The sequence below is a fragment of the Mobula birostris genome, chromosome 21 (genome assembly GCF_030028105.1).
Source record: "Mobula birostris isolate sMobBir1 chromosome 21, sMobBir1.hap1, whole genome shotgun sequence".
In the NCBI taxonomy this organism is placed as follows: domain Eukaryota; kingdom Metazoa; phylum Chordata; class Chondrichthyes; order Myliobatiformes; family Myliobatidae; genus Mobula; species Mobula birostris.
Genome location: NC_092390.1, coordinates 15008139 through 15022453, shown reverse-complemented (window position 1 = coordinate 15022453; position 14315 = coordinate 15008139). Strand labels below are relative to the sequence as shown.

Below are 14315 nucleotides of genomic sequence, written 5' to 3'. Positions count from 1 at the left end.
AGAGGTAATGCTGAGACTTTATAAGGTATTGGTCAGACCGCACTTGGAGTATTGAGAGCAACTTTGGGCTTCTTGTCTAAGAAACAGTGTGCTGCCACTGGAGAAGGTCCAGAGGAGGTTCACAGAAATGGTTTATTATAACCATATAACAATTACAGCACGGAAACAGGCCATCTCGGCCCTTCTAGTCCGTGCCGAACTCTTACTCTCACCTAGTCCCACCGACCTGCACTCAGCCAATAACCCTCCATTCCTTTCCTGTCCATATATCTATCCAATTTAACTTTAAATGACAACATCGAACCTGCCTCAACCACTTCTGCTGGAAGCTCGTTCCACACAGCTACCACTCTCTGAGTAAAGAAGTTCCCCCTCATGTTACCCCTAAACTTTTGCCCTTTAACTCTCAACTCATATCCTCTTGTTTGAATCTCCCCCATTCTCAATGGAAAAAGCCTATCCACGTCAACTCTATCAATCCCCCTCATAATTTTAAATACCTCTATCAAGTCCCCCCTCAACCTTCTACGCTCCAAGGAATGAAATGGTTAACATCTGAGGAGTGTTTGATAACTCTGGACCTGCACTCATGGGAGTTTAGAAGAACGTTGGGGAATCTCATTGAAACCTTTGCCTAGGTAGAGTGGACGTGGAGAGGATGTTTCCTATTGTGGGGAAGTCTAGGACCAGATGGCATAGCCTCAGAATAGAGTGACGTCTATTTGGAAGAGATGAGGTGGAATTTCTTTAGCAAGAGGGTGGTGAATCTGTGGAATTCATTGCCCACAGAGGGCTGTGGAGGCCAAGTCACTGAATACACTTAAAGCAGAGGTTTATAGGTTCTTGAGTAGTCAGGGCATCAAAGGTTACGGGGAGAGGTTAGGAGAATGGTGTTGAAAGGGATAATAAATCAGCCATTGTAGATGGTAGAGCAGACTCAATGGGCTGAATGGCCTAAATCTGCTCCTAGGTCTTATGGTGACATGGTTGTAACTGGGTTCTGACCCTCACCTCTGCATAACTGCGGCCTGTTCTCTGTCCTTGAGATGTTTGTTTTCATTCCTGCTCTGGCTCTCTGTCCTTCTCCCCCATCATGGGGCAGCACAGTAGCATAGTGGTTAGCACAATGCTTTACAGTATCAGCGACCCAAGGACCCAACTCGTGCTGCTGTCTGCAAGGACTTCGTATGCTCTCCCCGGGGTCACATCAGTTTCCTCCAGGTGCTCCAGTTTCCTCCCATAGTCCAAAGATGTACCGGTTAATTGCTCATTGTAACTTGTCCTGTGATTAAGCTAAGGTTAAATCGGTGTTGTAGGATGGCAAGGTTCAAAGGGCCAGAAGTGCCTATTCTACACTGTAGGTAAATAATAGGTAAATAAATCTCTTCCTCTACCATCTCCCTCCCCCTCTCTATCACCCGTCTCCCTCCCCCTATCACCCGTCTCCCTCCCCCGCACTATCACCCATCTCCCTCCCCCGCACTATCACCCGTCTCCCTCCCCCTCTCTATCACCCGTCTCCCTCCCCCGCTCTATCACCCGTCTCCCTCCCCCTATCACCCGTCTCCCTCCCTCTCTCTATCACCCGTCTCCCTCCCCCGCACTATCACCCGTCTCCCTCCCCCGCTCTATCACCCGTCTCCCTCCCCCGCTCTATCACCCATCTCTCTACACACACACACACACACACACACTCTTTCTTTCTTTAACATCAGAATCAGGACTTCAGAATTGCTGACACCCAGGAACTTGAAGCTTTTCATCCTTTCCAAATCTGACCCCTCGATGAGGACGAGTGTGGGTTCTCCCGATTTCCCCTTCCTGAAGTGCACAATCAGCTCCTTGGTCTTACTGATACTGATTGCAGGGTTGTTGTGACACCACTCGATCAGCTGGTCTCTCTCACTCCCGTACAGCTCCTCATCACCATCTGAAATTCTGTGATTGACCATCATTAATTACTGACTCTCCCTCCTTCTAGGTTTATGAACTGCCAGTTTCCTGAGCCTCCTAACCCCTGACCTTTGCTCATGACACTTCATATCCTGTCCATGACCATAATAGCAGAAGATCACGTTGATCCTTACCAGATTTTATCGATGCACCATAGAAAGGATTCTGTCTGAATGCACAACGTCTTGGAATGGCAATTACTCTGCCAATGACTGCAAGCAACCCGAGAGACACAGATTAATATATTACAGAACCAACCTCCCCTTCATCTCACTACCTCAGTAAAGCAGCCAGCTTAATCAAAGATAGCATCCACCCCGGACATTCTCTCTTCTCCCTTCTCCTGGGAACAAGATACAAAAGCCTGAAAGCAAGTACCACCAGGCCCAGGACAGCTTCTACTCCCTCTGTTATCAGACTCTTGAACAGACCTATTGTATGATAAGATAGATTCTTGGCCTCACAATCTATCTTGTCATCTTGTGCTGTTTTGTTGACTTGTAGTACACTTTCTCTGTAGCTTTTGCACTTTATTCTGCATTGTTGTTGGTGTTATGTTTTGTAACTTCAAAACATTAAACTAATTCCAACGAAGACATGGGAGACCAAAATGTGAGCCTAACTTCGAATTTACTTTAAGTGAGATGTGTACGTAATGTGCTACGGTTGTTATGGGGGATTTCAACATGCAGGTAGACTGGGAAAATCAGGTTGGTACTGAACCCCAAGACGGAGTTTGTGGAGTGCCTCCGAGATGTACTAGAGCCTACCAGGGAGAAGGCAATTCTGGATTTAGTGTTGTGTAATGAACCGGACTTGATAAGGGAACTTGAGGTAAAGGAGCCCTTAGGAGGTAGTGACCATAATATGATAAGTTTTAATCTACAATTTGAGAGGGAGAAGGGAAAATTGGAAGTGTCAGTATTACAGTTGAACAGAGGGGACTATGGATCCATGAGGGAGGAGCTGGCCAAAGTTGACTGGAAAGATATCCTAGCAGGGATGACAGTGGAACAACAAGGGCAGGTATTTCTGGGAATAATACAGAAGGTGCAGGATCAGTTCATTCCAAAGAGGAAGAAAGATTCTAAGGGGAGTAAGGGGTGACCGTGGATGACAAGGGAAGTCAAGGACTGTATAAAAACAAAAAAGGAGATGTATAACATAGCAAAGATGAGCGGGAAGACAGAGGATTGGGAAACTTTTAAAGAGCAACAGAAGATAACTAAAAAGGTAATACGGGGAGAAAAGATGAGATACGAAGGTAAGCTAGCCAAGAATATAAAGGAGGATAGTAAAACCCTTCTTTAGGTGTGTGAAGAGGAAAAAATCAGTTAAGACCAAAGTTGGGCCCTTGAAGACAGAAACTGGTGAAATTATTATGGGGAACAAGGAAATGGCAGATGAATTGAACAGGTACTTTGGATCTTTCTTCACTAGGGAAGACACAAACAATCTTCCAGATGTAATAGTGGCCAGAGGAACTAGGGTAACAGACGAACTGAAGGAAATTCACATTGGGCCGAAAATGGTGTTGGGTAGACTGATGGGACTGAAGGCTGATAAATCCCCTGGGGCCTGATGGTCTGCATCCCAGGGTACTTAAGGAGGTGGCTCTAGAAATTGTGGATGCATTGGTAATCATTTTCCAATGTTCTATAGAATCAGGATCAGTTCCTGTGGATTGGAGGGTAGCTAATGTTATCCCACGTTTTAAGAAAGGAGGGAGAGAGAAATCAGGGAATTATAGACCAGTTAGTCTGACGTCGGTGGTGGGGAAGATGCTGGAGTCAATTATAAAAGATGAAATAGCGGCACATTTGGATAGCAGTAACAGGATTGGTCCGAGTCAGCATGGATTTACGAAGGGGGAATCATGCTTGACTAATCTTCTGGAATTTTTTGAGGATGTAACTATGAAAATGGACAAGGAAAAGCCAGTGGATGTAGTGTACCTGGACTTTCAGAAAGCCTTTGATAAGGTTCCACATAGGAGATTAGTGGGCAAAATTAGAGAACATGGCATTGGGGGTCGGGTACTGACATGGATAGAAAATTGGATGGCAGACAGGAAACAAAGAGTAGCGATTAACGGGTCCCTTTCAGAATAGCAGGTAGTGACTAGTGGGGTACCACAAGGCTTGGTGCTGGGACCACAGCTATTTACAATATACATTAATGATTTAGATGAAGGGATTAAAAGTAACATTAGCAAATTTGGAGATGACACAAAGCTGGGTGGCAGTGTGAAATGTGAGGAGGATGTTATGAGAATGCAGGCTGACTTGGACACTTTGGGTGAGTGGGCAGATGCATGGCAGATGCAGTTTAATGTGGATAAATGTGAGGTTATCCACTTTGGTGGAAAGAACAGGAAGGCAGATTACTATCTGAAAGGTGTCAAGTGAGGAAAAGTGGAAGTACAACGAGATCTAGGTGTCCTTGTTCATCAGTCACTGAAAGTAAGCATGCAGGTACAGCAGGCAGTGAAAAAAGCTAATGGCATGTTGGCCTTCATAACAAGGGGAATTGAGTATAAGAGCAAAGCGGTCCTTCTGCAGTTGTACAGACCCTGGTGAGACCACACCTGGAGTATTGTGTGCAGTTTTGGTCTCCAAATTTGAGGAAGGACATTCTTGCTATTGAGGGAGTGCAGCATTTGTTCACGAGGTTAATTCCCGGGATGGCGGGACTGTCATATGTTGAAAGATTGTAGTGGCTGGGCTTATATACACTGGAATTTAGAAGGATGAGAGAGGATCTGATTAAAACATGTATGATTATTAAGGGGTTGGACATGCTAGAGGCAGGAAACATGTTCCCGATGTTGGGGGAGTCCAGAACCAGAAGCCACAGTTTAAGAATAAGGGGTAGGCCATTTAGAACAGTGTTGAGGAAAAACTTTTTCACACAGAGAGTTGTGGATCTGTGGAATGCTCTGCCTCAGAAGGCAGTGGAGGCTAATTCTTTGGATGCTTTCAAGAAAGAGTTAGATAGAGCTCTTAAAGATAGTGGAGTCAGGGGATATGGGGAGAAGGCAGGAATGGGGTACTGATTGTGGATGATCAGCCATGATCACAGTGAATGGTGGTGCTGGCTTGAAGGGCCAAATGGCCTACTCCTGCATCTATTGTCTATAATGTGATCATATATGCAATTCACGTATTTATTCATATAACCTGTAATGAATTATTTAAATAAACCAGAATGCTTAATCAACACACATACATATACAAGATTACTGAAATATTATTGAAATATTAAATACATAACTCCAACTCAATAGAATGCACCTCAGCTATATATACACAGGGTACTATATAATACAACTACTACGAGGGGTGATTGATAAGTTCATGGCCTAAGGTAGGAGATGAGTTATACAGCTTTCATTACATGCATGTGCAGTTCAACTCTTTGAGTGATAATGCAGAAAGTTTGAAGTTAATAACTCATCTCCTTCTACCTTAGGCCACAAACTTATCAATTACCCCTGCTGTGGACCACTTCTACAAAGAAGGGATCTGTATACTCCACGACTGCTGGACTAAATGTAGGAAAAATAAATGTGCTAGGTTTTCTAAAATTGACTCACTCTACCTTAGGCCACGAACTTATCAATCACCCCTTGTATATACATGCATTCACAGTAGAGTAAATGTTAAATTGTCCCATTCAGGCCTAAAGGTTAAACCGCTGTGGAGGATTTCTTACTCTTGTGGGATAACGTCTTTCCTGACAAGAGGGGTTACTCTGCTTGGCAGGTGAGACTTGTGGCTGTAAAGCAATCTCAGGTTCTGTGGCCTCCTCTGTGGTGGTTGTAGGAGTTGTGTATGAGACTGCCAGAAGAGGTTCTGACAGCTCTAGACACCTTTCTTTTCCTTTTCTCTCTCTGGATCTACTTCAATCCCTTTTGTTTTCTTTCTCATTTTCCTAATGTTATGTTTTGTAACTTCAAAACAGACTAATTCAAACCAAGACTTCGCAGTCCAAATGTGACTCTAACTTTGTGTTTACTTTAAGTGAGGCGCACACGTATCACATGGTAGTGTGATGACTTATGAAATTCATTTATTTATACATATAACCCATATAGGTCTCACCTATCAGCTGCCAGCTTCTCATTTCATCCCTCGCTCTCACCTGGTCTCACCTATCACCTGCCAGCTTCTCACTTCATCCCTCCCTCCCTCCCTCTCACCTGGTCTCACCTATCAGCTGCCAGCTTCTCACTTCATCCCTCCCTCTCACCTGGTCTCACCTAACACCTGCCAGCTTCTCACTTCATCCCTCCCTCTCACCTGGTCTCACCTATCAGCTGCCAGCTTCTCACTTCATCCCTCCCTCTCACCTGGTCTCACCTATCAGCTGCTAGCTTGTAATCCTTTCTCTACCTTCTACCTTCTTCAAGTTTGAGTTCATTGTCATTCCATCACAAACATGTATACAGCGAAACAAAACATCGTTCCTCTGAGGCCAAGGTGCAAAACACAGTACATATAGTCAGACATAGCACATACAGTCAGGCACAGTACATATAGTTATGATCCAAGACATACAGTCACAATATAGGATTAGCACAAGTCCCGGAGTGACGTGCCCTGAAGATTGGCAGGTTAACCAGCACGTTGTCCAAACATGCACTTTGGCCCCAGAAGTGCAAAGTGCACATTCATGTGATTCAGTTTAATACTATCGGCACTATTATAGTAAAACAAGCAGTCGTGTAAAAATGTGAAACAGCAGCAATAAGAGCTGAAGAGTGGCCAGTGCAGGATGAGAGTGTGTCTGTGAGTTGGGGAGTGAGGAGGAGGGTGGTTGTTGGTGGTAGGGTATTCAGATATTCAGACAGGGTGTACATGTGTGCTGGGTGGCAGGAGGGTGTTAACAAGTCCAACAGCCTGGGGGAGGAAGCCGTTCCATAGCCTGACAGCCCTAGTTCTTATGCTGCAGTATCTTCTGCCTGATGGCAGGAGGTCAAGGTGATCGTGGGAAGAAAGGGAGGGGTCTTTGATAATTCTGGAGACACTGCATTTGCATCACTTCTGATGGAGATAAGTAATTGATATTTCAGGCAGAGACCCTTCATCAGGACTGGAAAGGAAGGTGCAGAAGCCAGGAAAACACCATCTGGTCTGGGAATTGCAATGCATCAGATCGCAAGACCCTGGAACTGCTGACAACAGCACTGGTGTCTCTCTCCTACCCATTCAGGACATACAGTACTGTGTAAAAGTCTTAGGCACATATATATAGCTAGCATGCCTGAGACTTCTGCACAGTACTGTATTGTCTACATGGAGCGCAGGGCAAGTTTCTAAATCTGGCGGGAGCAAAGGATGTTGGGAATTGCAAAGATGGGGGCGCCATGGGAGGGGTGTGGGACAGGTGCAAAAGTTTGGGCACTCCTGGTCAAAATTTCTGTTACTGTGAATAGCTAAGCGAGTAAAACATGAACTGATTTCCAAAAGGCATAAAGTTAAAGATGACACATTTCTTTAATATCTTAAACAAGAAAACTTTTTTATTTCCATCTTTTACAGTTTCAAAATAACAAAAAAGGAAAAGGGCCTGAAGCAAAAGTTTGGGCACCCTGCATGGCAGTACTTAGTAACACCCCCCTTGGCAAGTATCACAGCTTGTAAACGCTTTCTGTAGCCAGCTAAGAGTCTTTCAATTCTTCTTTGGGGGATTTTCGCCCATTCTTCCTTGCAAAAGGCTTCTAGTTCTGTGAGATTCTTGGGCTGTCTTTCATGCACCGCTCTTTTAGGTCTATCCACAGATTTTCGATGATATTTAGGTCAGGGGACTGTGAGGGCCATGGCAAAACCTTCAGCTTGTGTCTCTTGAGGTAGTCCATTGTGGATTTTGAGGTGTGTCTGGGATCATTATCCTGTTGTAGAAGCCATCCTCTTTTCATCTTCAGCTTTTTTACAGACGGTGTGATGTTTGCTTCCAGAATTTGCTGGTATTTAATTGAATTCATTCTTCCCTCTACCTATAAATGTTCCCCGTGCCACTGGCTGCAACACAAGCCCAAAGCATGATCGATCCACCCCCGTGCTTCACAGCACGGGTTCTTTTCATGAAATTCTGCACCCTTTTTTCTCCAAACATACCTTTGCTCATTGTGGTCAAAAAGTTCTATTCAAAAGGTTCAAAGGAACATCTAAACAAGCCTGATGTATTTTGGAAACAAGTCCTGAGGACTGATGAAGTTAAAATAAAACTCAGAATTTTATTTTAACAGTCACAGAACCTCACAGTCCCCTGACCTAAACATCATCAAGAATTTGTGCATAGACTTCAAAAGAGCAGTGCATGTAAGACAGCCCAAGAATCTCACAGAACTAGAAGCCTTTTGCAAGGGAGAATGGGCAGAAATCCCCCAAACAAGAATTGAAAGACTCTTAGCTGGCTACAGAAAGCGTTTACAAGCTGTGATACTTGCCAAAGGGGGTGTTACTAAGTACTGACCATGCAGGGTGCCCAAATTTTTGCTTCAGGCCCTTTTCCTTTTATGTTGTTTTGAAGCTGTAAAAGATGGAAATAAAGAAGTTTTCTTGCTTAAACTATTAAAGAAATGTGTCATTTTTAACTTCATGCCTTTTGGAAATCAGTTCATCTTTTACTCGCTTAGCTATTCACAGTAACAGAAATTTTGACCGGGGTACCCAAACTTTTGCATGCCACTATATATATATATATCTGATCTGATGCATTGCAATTCCCATACCAGACCATATTAAGGGGGAGGAGAAGATGGCGGCACCACGCAGTGCGCACGGCCACTCCAAAATGATATCGTATGTGTTAACTAGGGGCCGTGCACAATCCTGATTTGATGGAGACAGACGTGAGAAGCACGGAGGAACACCTGGAGAAACTTCTGAAATGCCTGCTTCGCTGTCGCTGCTACTGTGCGATCAAGAACCTCCGGAGGGGAAGGCCCCAAATCCTCACTTTGCCTATTTCCTGTTGCCGGGGCCGGGGTCAAAGCGCTGGGCAGAGATGGTGCTCGGTGCTCGGTGTTGGAGGCTCCAAGTTTTTAGACGGAATCAAGAGTCGGCTGTGGTTGGGTGCTTCCAGGGTGCTGCATCGGCAAGTTTGCGGCGCTGGAAGCTCATGGCAGGAAGAGTTTTCTTTTCTTCCTTCTACCATCTGCGTGAGATGATGGGACTTTCGAGAGGCCTTGAGACTTTTGTTTTACTGTGCCCATGCTTTGCTCTTCATCAAATTACGGTATTGCTTTGCACTGTTGTAACTATATACTAATAATTACGTAGTTTTTGTCAGTTTTTCAGTCGGTTTGTCTTGTGTTTCTGTGACATCATTCTGGAGGAACATTGTATCATTTCGTAATGCAGGTATTACTAAATGACAATAAAAGAGGACTGCGTGTCCTCATAATCTAATTATTCTGACTTCTGCCCCCTTCCTTTCCTGTCCTGATGAAGGGTCTCCTCTTGAAATATCAGCTATTTATTCCTCTCCATCAATGTTGCCTGGCTTTCTGGGTTTCTCCTGGATTTCATGTGTGTAGTTCAAGACCTCCAGCATCTTCAGAATCTCATGTTCATTCACATGTTCCTGGTAGACTTAATGTACCTGTTCTCTCCTTGAACTCACTTCCACCCACAATCAATTGACATTGACATCCTGCAAGTTTTAAACATAATTATTTCAGCACATTTTTTGTAGTTATTTTTGACTTAGCTGGCCATTATTCTTTGCCATTTGACTTTACGCAAGAGTTGATACATGCCGCGTTTGAATTAACAATCTGTCAGACTGTTCCAATATTAGAGTCACACAGCACAGAAACAGGCCCTTCGGCCCAACCGGTCCATGCCAGCCAAGATTCCCATCTGAGCTGGTCCCACTTGCCCATACTTCACCTATATCCTTCTATGATTGTACCTTCTTATACTGTGCTGTTGCTGCAAAACAGCAAATTTCACGACATTTGTCAGCGATAATAAACCTGATTCTGATTTTCATTAGCAACGTTTGATAGGTAGTTGGATGAGTACATGGATAGGAAAGGTGTATTTATTTTTTTTTTAAGTTATTGAGAGATGCAGCACGGTCCCAAGGAGTTTACCACTTCTTTGTTCTCTACATCCCTTGCTTAGTGTTCAGGCTGAGATTGTTACACCTATCATCTCCCAGCTTCTCACTTCATCTCCCTTTTAACTCACCTGTCTCACCTATCATCTCCCAGCTTTTCACTTCATTCCCCCCCGCCCCCCACCTCATCTGGTCTCACCTATGACTTCCCAGCTTCTCACTTCATCCCCCCCCCTTACCTGGTCTCACCTATCACCTCCAAATTTGTACTCTTTCCCATCCACCCTCTTCAAGCTCAAGTTCAACAGAGTGACACCCTCTCCCTACCTTGTCAGGAAAGACTTAATCATACCTGAGTAAGAAATCTTCCACAAAGATTAAAATCTTTTGGCCTGAATAGGACATTCTAAAATTTACTATGAGTGTATGTCTATATAGTAGTTGTATCTCTCTCTCTCTTTATATATATATATATATATATATATGTATATACACACACACATACATACACACTGAGATGCAATCTAGTTCTATAATGAGTTGGAGTTTATAACCAAGAAGAGTGATGTGTATTTAATATTTCAGTAATATTTTGGTCTTATAAATATGTATGTCATTTGATTGAGCATTCTTTCTTATTTTGCATAATTCATTATGGGTTATATGTAAAAGTAAATGAATGGCAAATGTCATTGGACCACCATGTTGTAAGTGCATACTTCAATAAAATAAAATAAAATGAATGTTCATGTTCTCCCGGGCTTCCATTTTTTTTTCTTTCGAATAGCTTTATGTTTTCAAGTTACAAAAACTAACAGTGTTATCAAATGGTGCAGGAGCGGGGAGCTGGGTGCATAGTAAAGCAAGTCACAATTCAGGCCTTAATCGATAGAGGATAGAGGCAGAGACTCTAATGGAGAGAAGATGGTTGCTCACCTCTTTGTGGACTGTGGGTTTGTGAAGAGGGTGTGGAGAAAGATGCAAGACCCTGTGCCACAGTTCATCCCAAGCAGTGAATTCTCTTTTCCCAGGGTCACCCACAGAGGCAGACATCAAGTGTTGGCTTGGTGAAAGACACCCTTTGGTCTACCGGCTCGGGGAGATGTCCGTGGAGGAATGCTGCCAACTGGACCTTCTAGGTTGTGGGAATGCATGCTGAAGGATGCACTGAAGCTCAGTGCAGTCACTACAAGGGCTCAGTGGGGAGGGACCATTGTGTCAAGTACTGGAGAGGGAGGGGCCGGGTGGGGTGAGGAAGCCCCTCAATTATTGTAGTGCTGTACCACCGCAGGGGTCCACATGAATGGCAACAGTGCTATTAGTTTTAAGGAATGTAATAGAACACTACTGAACAGATTGGCTGTGAATATAAGTGCTATGTGGAGGTTAGTTTACCTGTCCATCAAAAGGTGCTTCCATCGTGCCGGTCATCGATTGGCCCATGTGAAGGATGCAGCAGCTTTTTCCCATTGGTTGCCTTGTCTCCATGGCACCAGTGTCTGGTTCAGGCCCCTCAGACAATTTACAATAACCCAATTAACCTACCAACAGGTAGGTCTTTGGGATATGGGAGGAAACTGGAGCACCTGGAGGAAACCCACTCGGTCACGGGGAGTACATACAAACTTCTTACAGACAGCAGCGGGAAGAGAACCCAGGTCACTGGTACTGTAAAGCGCAGCACTAACCACTAGGTTACCAAATGGTTGAAGAGAAGTAGTTATTTGTGAACCTGGTGGTTTGGAACTTCACATGTCTGGGCCTGGGATGCTGAGGGGCCGCCTGATAGAAGCCTATAAAATGACGAGAGGCAGGCAGGTAGATAGTCACAATCTTTTTCCCAGGATGAAAATGTCACAAATACCAGAGGATATGCATTTAATGTAAGAGGGGGAATATCCAAAGAAGATATGCAAAAAAGGTGTTTTTTTAATACAGAGTGGTGGGTGCTCGGAACAGGGTGCCAGGGAGAGTGTTAGAGGCAGACTCAATAGTGCTGCATAAAAGGTTGTTAGACAGACTCATGAATATGGAGCGAATGGAGTGATATGGATCATCTACAGAATGAGATTAGCTTAATTTGGTGTTGTTTTCAGCACAGACATTGTTGGCCAATGGGCTTGTTCCAGTGTTGTACTGTTCCGTGTTCTGTGTTCCGTGTTCTGCGTTCTAAAAGATTACTGCAATGTATCCGAAAGTGTAACTCATGTGTGAAGTTGCTTTTGATTGTCCGTTTCCATCATGTTGGCCTCCTGCACACTGGATCATTGGTTAGTTTGGGTTACATAGCCTGTGGAAGCATTCACAATTCCTGAAGCCTTGGGTGTGGTGTCGTTGTCACCCTGCTTACTGTGAGGTTTCACCATCACTGTTGCTCGGATGACCTCCCCGTCTCACCTCTCTCCTCTGTCCCCCAGGCGGCCGTGGCGTGGCAGTTGGGCCTATCGTCAGCTCCCACCACTCCGACATCTTCTGCGATAACGAGAATGGACCCAATTTCCTGTTCAAGAACAACGGGGACGGCACCTTCACAGACATTGCGGCAGAGGCCGGTGAGTGGAGGCCAAACAGGCCGTGTTTATGTGAAGGTTCATGGGGTCCAAGCAATGCTCCAGCAACTAATGACCATGCTTCCTCTGACAGAGAAAGCCGTGGCATCAAATCCCTTGTGCACGTGGGGCAGCACGGTAGGACAGTAGTTGCTTTACAGTGCCAGTGATGTTTGGGGTTTGATTTCCACCACTGTCTGTAAGGAGTTTATACATTCTCCCTGTAAACACATGGGTTTCCTCCACGTGCACCAGTTGCCTTCCACTTTGCAAAGATGTACGGGTTAGGGTTAGTAAGACGTTGGCATGATACGTTAGTGGCAGAAGCATAGCGACTGCCCCCCTGTTGAATCTTCAGATTGCTGGTCGTTGATGCAAACGAAGCATTTTTCGATATTTCAATGTACGTGTGACATAAAGCTAATCTTTAAGCCTTTCTCACTGGAAGCAGGTTTGCTCAGTGCAGTCACCCTTGCTGTTTGTGTAATTTTGCTCTGCTAACCTGGCTACCCAATTTCATATATTAAACTGCAGCATACACATCCAGTTGGTTGCAAAGACCTTTGGAATGTCCTGAAATCAGAAAGTATGGTTTGTCTCAGGAAAGACCAATGTGTAGCCAATGAACTTCTGAAGTGCAGTCATGGGTAGAGCAAGAAATGCTGGCGAATGAGGAACTCCTTTGCTTGTTTCACAGTGAATCACAGTGATGTGCTGTGGGCAGCTTACAGAACTTCTAAATATACTTCCTTTGAACTACTCTCTCTGAAATTTGTAGCCTGTAACTTCACTTTAAGTAATGTACTTTTGAACTGTCTGAAAGAAATTGTGATTTAGTAATCTTCTGAAGGACTCGACAGACGAGCTGTCAAGCGGATGAAGGTACATCACTACAGCTGAAAGAGAGGGAGGACGGGAAGGCTCCAAGCCGGTCTAAGACAAAAGAGCATGAAACTTCCTTTACCCAGTATTTTGTTAACAAGTGTACAGTTGCTGGAAAACAAGAATAAGGACCCAGGGGCAAGATTTCTGATTTGGAGGGAAATGAGGAATTGCTGTGTTCTCTGTTTCACAAAGACATGGCTCACTCTTGTTCTACTGACATATAATATCTAAAGATTTAACATTGAACATTCTACTTACCAAGACAGTTCTCCGTGATCCTGACTGCAGTTTACATACCATCAAAGGATGATGCAAAGCAGGTACTTGATGTATTGAATATTGCCATCAGCAATCAAGAAACAGTCTAACCCAACACTTTTCAAATCTTTGTTGGGAACTTCAATAAGGCTTGTTTTGAAAAAATCTCTGTCCAGTTATGACCTGCAGCACCAGGGGTCCCAAAACCCTCAACCACTGCTATACTCATCATCATCAGGTGCCGTGCCCAGTTTGAGCTTTGACTGCCATGGCTCACACACTCCTGTTTCGGGTCAAGTGGATCAATTCATTGGTATTCATTTCCAGTTCTCTGGCTGCTGTTTCCACCATCATTTGTCTTTGTCTTCCTCTTGCTTTCTTCCCTTCAATCTTTCCCATAATTACCGTGCATTCTAAATCCTCTTTCCTAATCACATGTCCAATGAAGTTACGTTGCCTTTTCATGATCTCATACATTCCTTCTCTTTTTGTGTTTGCTCTGTTCATGACATCCTCATTAGATATTCATTTCGTCCATGATATTCTTTGCATCCTCCTCAAAAACCATATCTCTGCTGCTACAATTTGTTTCCTCATGTT

The 14315-nt window shown here is 44.2% G+C and overlaps 1 protein-coding gene across 3 annotated transcripts in view; it reads left to right on the top strand.

The window, feature by feature from the left end:
- crtac1b (cartilage acidic protein 1b) overlaps positions 1–14315 on the top strand; it is a 292689-nt gene that overhangs the window by 148344 nt on the left and 130030 nt on the right. For 2 of the 3 annotated variants that reach the window (XM_072239018.1, XM_072239017.1), the window contains exon 6: positions 12441–12575. The exons of the other annotated variant lie outside the window; for it this stretch is intronic. In XM_072239018.1, coding sequence (XP_072095119.1) covers positions 12441–12575 — 135 coding nt within the window. The remainder of the gene's footprint in view (positions 1–12440; positions 12576–14315) is intronic. 3 annotated transcript variants of the gene reach the window in all.